The 7,272-nt window shown below is 40.1% G+C and overlaps 1 protein-coding gene across 1 annotated transcript; it reads right to left on the bottom strand.

Annotated features, from left to right (window-relative positions):
* Positions 1-1,743: 1,743 nt before the first annotated feature.
* On the bottom strand, positions 1,744-2,685 carry LOC132242173 (olfactory receptor 56A4-like). The gene has a single exon (XM_059711087.1). It carries the CDS (start codon positions 2,683-2,685, stop codon positions 1,744-1,746), a length of 942 nt encoding a protein of 313 aa, XP_059567070.1.
* Between the last annotated feature and the right edge of the window lie 4,587 nt (positions 2,686-7,272).

Genomic DNA, 7,272 nt, shown 5'->3' with positions numbered 1-7,272 from the left:
AGGTTCTATAATATATAAAATTGCTTTGAACTGTGACTTGTAAAATACTTCTTGTAAGGTGCTTTGGGGTATACAATATATTAACAACTTGATCCTTTCCTTAAAAAGTTTTCAGGGAAAATAAGAAACAAGTTACACACATATGAATTATTCACTTTTATTAAATAAAAACTACAATATATAAATTATTATATTCACAACTCTTAAGTATATTAAGTTAAGAAGATGAATGAAACTCCTCCACATACTCAGAGGAATTTATAAACCAGTATCAGAAAGAGATTTATACATAGTTCCATATAGTCAGATTCATTCCATTGGGGTGAACAAGGGAAGGAATTTTGGAGTAGGTAGAGTTTAAATTGAGGCTTGTAGAATGAACATAGTTTGTCAAATAAAGTTGTTGTTGTTGTTTTATGTGGAAAAAGATACTTCTGCATAGACTTTAAGAAAAAATCTTGGAGTACATAATCTAAAAATAATGAGCTAGGACTAACTGAAATATGGGTGAATAGAAGAGGGTTTAAGAAGAGTGTTTTGAATTTTGGTTAGGATCAGTCTTTAGAGTTGTAAAACAGAGAAGAGAGAGTAGAGCAACGCTATTACTTTTATAAAGGACAATGCCATAAAAATGATGTTATAAGCCCCCCCAAGAATGGCTAACTTTATCGTAGATGAGCTACATTTGAGGACATTTTCAAATGATTCTCATATATGAAGTTCTCAGTATTCAAAAAAGAGCCTAGTTACCAATGTAAATTAATCTCAAGAAATATTGGATCGGTATCTGAGTCGCCACCATTTTCAGGGCATGGTCAGGAAGGGAACTGCAAAGAGTAAAACAGACATATCCTTATTCAAATAACTCACTAATCCAAAGGTCTGGATGCCATAAGAAACTATGTTGGCATCAGCACAGAATATAATGATTGACACAACAGGAATGAAAATAGGCTAAGTCAATTTAAGTATATCTAAGATAAGCAGGAGAGAGTGTGGATGGATCATGCCTAAAATCTGATGGAAAATTCAGGTAGGATCATATGAATTCAGAAGTTGATAAAGCACATCTGAAACAAAAAAACCTCTCACTTAAAACACACACATACACAATTGAGTGATCCTAAAATTTATTTAAACATTTTTTAAAAAAGAAAAGAATAACAGGAAATTTATGCTACAGAGAAGTGTCATTGGATAAATACTAGTATATAAATAGGATCTGACAGGGCTAGAGGAGGCAATGGATGGTGCATGGCATTCACTCAACTATAAGAATCCAAGTTCTGAAGTGAACTTTCTATATGTTCACGAGAGAGCCATTCATGGTACAAAACCAATTTGATCTGTATATCAGATCTCAAGTAGAATCAAGGGATCTAATACATATCTAAATATTAAGAATTGAGGAGATTGAGAGGCATTGAAAGTGATTAGACTACCATTTATTATTTATTTAAAAAAAACAATAGCACTCTAATTAAGCTCCTGTGATTATGGCTTGACAAGTCCCTTTCACATAAGTGAGGCCAGGAGAAACTTCTAGGTAACTCTAGAATGCAAAAACAGTCAGTGAAATAGAAAACAGGAGTCAAAATATGGATATCTCCAGGATCAAATGAAACATTAGAGAAAGAAAAATCCATACTTATTTCTGTAGTAATCATTTACATTTTCTATGCATCATGAAAATTATTCCCCATTATCAGTTTCTGTTTCCAAGGTCAAATCTCACTTATGTTCTTACAACTTCCTCAGCAATTTCTGGATTCCCTGCTTGATCTCCTTGGTTCTCACGCCATAAACAATGGGGTTCAGAGCTGGGGGGATCAGGTGGTGCAGGATGTTGAGCAGGATGGGGACATCTGGGGGGATTCTCTTCTTGGCCAGGTTAGTGATGACCAGAACCAGCAGGACTGTGCTGAAGAACAGGATGAGGATGAAGTGGGAACCGCACGTGCTCAGGGCCTTGGCCGCAGCACCCTCAGCCTTGATCCTTAGCACAGCTTTCAGGATGAAGGAGTAGGAGAGAACAATAAGGATGAGGTCAGAACCTAGTAAAGTCCAGCCTGTCACAAACTGGTAGAGCCGGTGGAAGGTGATGTCATCACAGGAGAGTTTGGACACAGATAGGTTAGTGCAGATGCAATTCTTGATGATGTTCTCTGCACAGTATCTGAGTCTGGAAGAAAGTATTGGGATAGGCATGGTAAGAATGCCATTCCGGGCCACAACAAATACAGCAGCCCTAGCCACAAATTGGTCAGTGATGATGGATGGGTACCGTAGTGGATGGCAGATGGCCACATAGCGGTCATAGGCCATGACCATGAATGTGCAGGACTCCATGGTCAAGAAACTATTCATGATGAACATCTGGAGAAAGCATCCAGAGAAACTAATAGATTTGTTGTCAAACCAGAACATGGCCAGGACTTTGGGGATGACGGTGAGGCAAAGCACCATGTCCAGCAGAGAGAGGAGGCTGAGCAAGTAGTACATGGGCTCATGCAGAGAGGCCTCCAGCCGGATGGTGATCAGGAGGGTGGTGTTGGCCCCCATGGCCAAAAGGAAGAGAAGGCTGAGGGGCAGAGACAGCCAGTGCTGCCAACTCTGGTAGTTAGGGAAGCAGATGAGGAGGAATTCAGAGACTGGAGCAGTGGAGTAGTTGCTGGGCAATGCCATGTAAAATATTCTGATCACAACTGATACTTTAGAAAACCTTGAAGGGTAAGACATAATAAATACCCATGGAAAAAGAATTAATTCCAAAGAACCATTGAAAAATAATCATAGTTAAGTGTCTGGTACTATCTAAGTCCTCAGTAAATATAAACCAATTAATTTTGTTAAAAATCCTGTAAGTAGAATGATAGTAGGATGATTGTATTTCTTATTTGACTGGTGAAATAGCTATTTATACCCCTTTTCACTCTTAATAGTTTCTGAACTTGATTGATAAATTACATGATCATCCTTTTTATAAGACAATTCCATTGCTATTCCAATTTTGTAGATGAAGAATCAAAGGCAATAAAAGTCATTTCACTAAAATCACAGTAGTGAAGCCGTGTCATGGGACCATGACGTCTGAATTACAACTCTTGTTACCTTTTCTGTCTCTATAGACAAAATCCCTTATGCAGAGCAGAAAAGCCATTGCCCCAAAGATATGTCTGCCCCTGTTTTTTCTCCAAGAGAGGACATCATAGGCAAAGGAGAAATCAAGCCTTAGTTCATCACCAGAAAATATCTGAAGGCTTCATTAGAGTTAGGACTATCATTTTACAGGACCATAGAGAAGACATTAAAAAGTTTCCTAATATTCTAAGCAAGTAGTCAAGATAAGAACAAAAAATTTCAAAAGTCATCAATTTTGGTCCAATAGGACTATTCCAAGAGTAAGGGATAAAAGCATCTTTCTGTCTTCATCTGATTCCATCATGGATTCTCTCTCAGTCAGTCACAATCCTAACTTTACTAAATAGGATCTCATGGGTTCAAGGCCTAGAATATCGTAAGTGGTTATGAACAAAATCAAGACACTTATGAGATAACCTGTATATGGTTGCCATGAGAAGCCTATCTGATAACACTGGTTGACATACCCCATGACACTATTTGTTTTTAATGCTCTGAGACAGTCCAATCTTAACCAGTTTTTGTCAACAATGGCAGTGTTCCCAATGAATCAGCTTCCCTTAATTTTCTGGGAAAGTGAGAGCCTTATAGTCAAGAAGTAATTGTGAATATTTGAAGATTTGGAAGTTAGAAAAAACAAATTTGCTCTTCTGTTTTGCCTAAGATATTATCACTTTCCATATAATCTATAGCAGCACTTTCAATAGAAATATAGTGTGAGCCACATACAAAACTTCAATTTCCATTAGACATTTTAAACATTAAATGGGAACATGCAAATTAATTTTAATAACATATGTTGTTTTACTGAGTACATCCAAAATATTATCACTTTAACATGTAGTCAATGTAAAAACTGTTAAAGAGCTAATTTATATTCTTTGTTTTTATTTTTCTACTATGTCTTCAAAATCAGGTGTGTATTTGACATATCTCAGTTCTGACAATCCACAGTTGAAGTGCTCAATAGTCACATACTGCTAGTGGCTAGTCTAATGGATAGTACAAGTCTGGACTTTTGGAAAACTAAACATTTTTCTTTTGACTTTGCTTAATATATGAGTGTTCTCTTAGTGTTAGCCATATGGTATCTATTACTCTTGGGTTATATAGAGAATTCCTTTTTTAGTTCTATTTCTGGATCAGCTCAAAATTATAGTTTTTTTTAATTTTCTTTTTCAATAGTCTCTATCAAGTTTTCTTTAAAAATTTCTTAGCAAAGTGATCTTTCAAATTCAGGTTGTTAGTACCTCTTAAAGACAGAGATAATCAGCATATGAAGTGCTCCCAGTTTAATTGACACAGAGCCTAGGACTTTCCAGCAACCCTGACCTCCTTGACTCAGACTAGATACTACTATTCTCCTACGCCTTCCTTAAGCCAGGGGAGTTTTTTTTTTTTTTTTAAAGAATCAATTTCACTATTCAGTAAAGAATGCCAAAGTGTCCAGATATTTCCAAATGTGTTCACAGGAAGATAATTCTTTTACATAAGATATATTTGGGAAACAAAACTAGATTTTGTTAACAAAGAGTGGCCAAAGATATGAGGTTCAAAAGGTAGAATCAGAATTAGAAAAGAACTATACTTTCAGACATAAATCCAAATAAAAACTATCCTGTTAGTCAGATCATACAAACTTATCTGTAGCCAGATTCCAGTTACCTTAAAGAAATAAATCTATTCCTATGAACTCATCTGCTTTGTTTTCAGTTGGTTATAGTGGATCGATAAACCACAAATAAACAATTAATTCTATACCTAGTATGGAGTCTTCTGGGGAGCATGGTTGCTTGAGCAATGAAAAAGCTATTCTATCCCACCCAGAGAAGCAGGAAGGAACACTGGGAGACAAGGCAGGATGAGCCAGAGAGCCAAGAGGGAGTAATAAGGCAGCTGTGATTACTGTCCTATCACATCTGGTAATTCTAGGGTAATCTTCTCTAGGGGTGGCCAAATTGCAGTTAAGAATATAGACTCCTCATGAACAACATAAACTGATGAATGAGAACAGATCCAAAGACAGAGAAGCATCAATCAGACTGTCAAACCTCAGAGGGAAGGTAGGGGAGGGTGGGAGAAAGAGGGAGAGATCAACCAAAGGACTTGTATGCATGCATATAAGTCTAACCAATGGACACAGACACCGGGGGGGGGGGGGATAAGGACACATATGTAATACCTTAATCAATAAAAAAAAATCAGTCACTAATATTTTTGATCACATGCTCTATACCCAACATTTTAGAATCTGTTTTGGGAAATAACAATGGCAGCATATAGAAAAAAAAAAAGAATATAGACTCCTGGTCTCCAGTTGCCATAGACAATTTATAATAATAAAAGCATAATATACTAATTATCCTGGACATCCTTCTGGATGACCTTCTGGATGAAGCTGGGGCTGCAAGGGAAGCTCAGGTCTCAGGTGCCTGCCAGCATCCAGAGGAAAGCCCGGGTCCTGGGTGCTGGTGGGAAGCCCGGGTGCCAGAGGGGAGCTGGTGCTGGCAGCCAGGGGAAGGGAGGCCTACTCTTGCACAAATTTCATGCATTGGGCCTCTAGTTAATAATAAAGGTATAGATTTAATTCAAGAACACTCACCTTGAAAATCTTGGCTTTCCTAAATGGGTACTGTACAGCTTACACTAGAAAAATGTGTTCCCATATGAAAGCAGCGACCCACCAGATTTGTGGCAATTGGTAGCTTATGAATCTGCAGCATTAGATGTATAGTAGTCCTGTCAGAATAATTTCCACTCCCAGGTTATATTGTATATGTGGAATGCTACCAGCCTCATCATTCCCATTGTTATGACTTTCCTGGCTCCACAGCAGACCTACTAGCTCGAGGAGGCTGTACTATACTGCTGCTACTTATGACTGCTTACTGTACCATCAGTTCCTCAGAGGCTCCAGAGGCTATTTTCAGGTCCCTGAGCTCAACTCTGTCCCTCCCCTACATGTAGCCCACAGAGCTAAGACCATTTTAGGCAACTGAACCTTGAGAATAAAGCTCACTCCTGGGGGTAGGCGAGAATGGGGCAAAAGAGGGAAGAGAGCAGCAAGAAAAGAGAAAACACAGAAGACAAGAGTATTTAAGAACAGGGAGAGAGCTGAGAGGAGCCAGGAAGGTGAAGGGGGGGTCTACAAAAATAGTGTATATGTTTGAATGAAACATCTATTTCTAGACTTAGGATAAACAGAAATGTATTTTAGATACTAAGTGTACTCTTAGAAAATTTATGTTTAAATGAAGATTTACTATTATCCTTAAATTGGGGTTATTTCATGGGCTATGAAGTATAACATGTTCTGGAAACACTAGAAGCCCAGTGCAAGGCCTCGCCATGCTCACAGCCCTGAACACCCATGCTGGTCTTTGGTTGTTATGGCATTAGGGCCAGTGGGTTTTTATAATATAGACTAGAAGCCCCGTGCACAAAAATTTGTGCACTGGCAGGGGGGAGGGTGGGGGTCCCTCAGCCCAACCTGTGCCCTCTCCCAGACCCCTCAGGAAATAACCACCTGCTGGCTTAGGCCCACTCCCCTGGTGGCAGATGGCACGCCAGATCCCCTGGTGCCTGCCCCGTCTCCCCCTGTCACAGATGGCAGGCCCAGATCCCACGCTGGGGTGGGCAGCGGCTCAGATTATGCTGCTGCCCACCCTGCCTGCCCTGCCCCACACACACAGCAGGCCCGGATCCCTCGCTGGGGTGGGCGGCAGCTTGGGATCGTGCTGCCGCCCGCCCCGCCCACCCTTCCCTGCACACAGCAGGCCTGGATCCCACGCTGGGGCAGGCGGCTGCTCAGATCATGCAGCCACCCATCCCGCCCACCCCGCCATGCACACGGCAGGCCCAGATCTTGCGCTGGGGTGGCCAGTGGCTGGGGATCGGGCTGCCTCCAGCCCCAGGTGGGGCAGCGCAGCAGGATCTGCCTGCAGTATGCAAATTAGCTGCCATCTTTGTTGGGGGTTAATTTGCATATCACTCTGATTAGCCAATGGGAGGCATAGTGAAGGTACAGTCAATTACCATGTTTGTCTATTATTAGATAGGATTATTTTCCCTTATTACCCACAGTGCAGTAGCTTAATTAGAAACAGGAACAAACAAGTGAAACATTTATTT

The sequence above is a fragment of the Myotis daubentonii genome, chromosome 9 (assembly GCF_963259705.1).
Source record: "Myotis daubentonii chromosome 9, mMyoDau2.1, whole genome shotgun sequence".
Classification (NCBI taxonomy): domain Eukaryota; kingdom Metazoa; phylum Chordata; class Mammalia; order Chiroptera; family Vespertilionidae; genus Myotis; species Myotis daubentonii.
The sequence above is the reverse complement of the archived record's forward strand: the minus strand, read 5'-3'. Positions and strand labels throughout refer to the sequence as shown.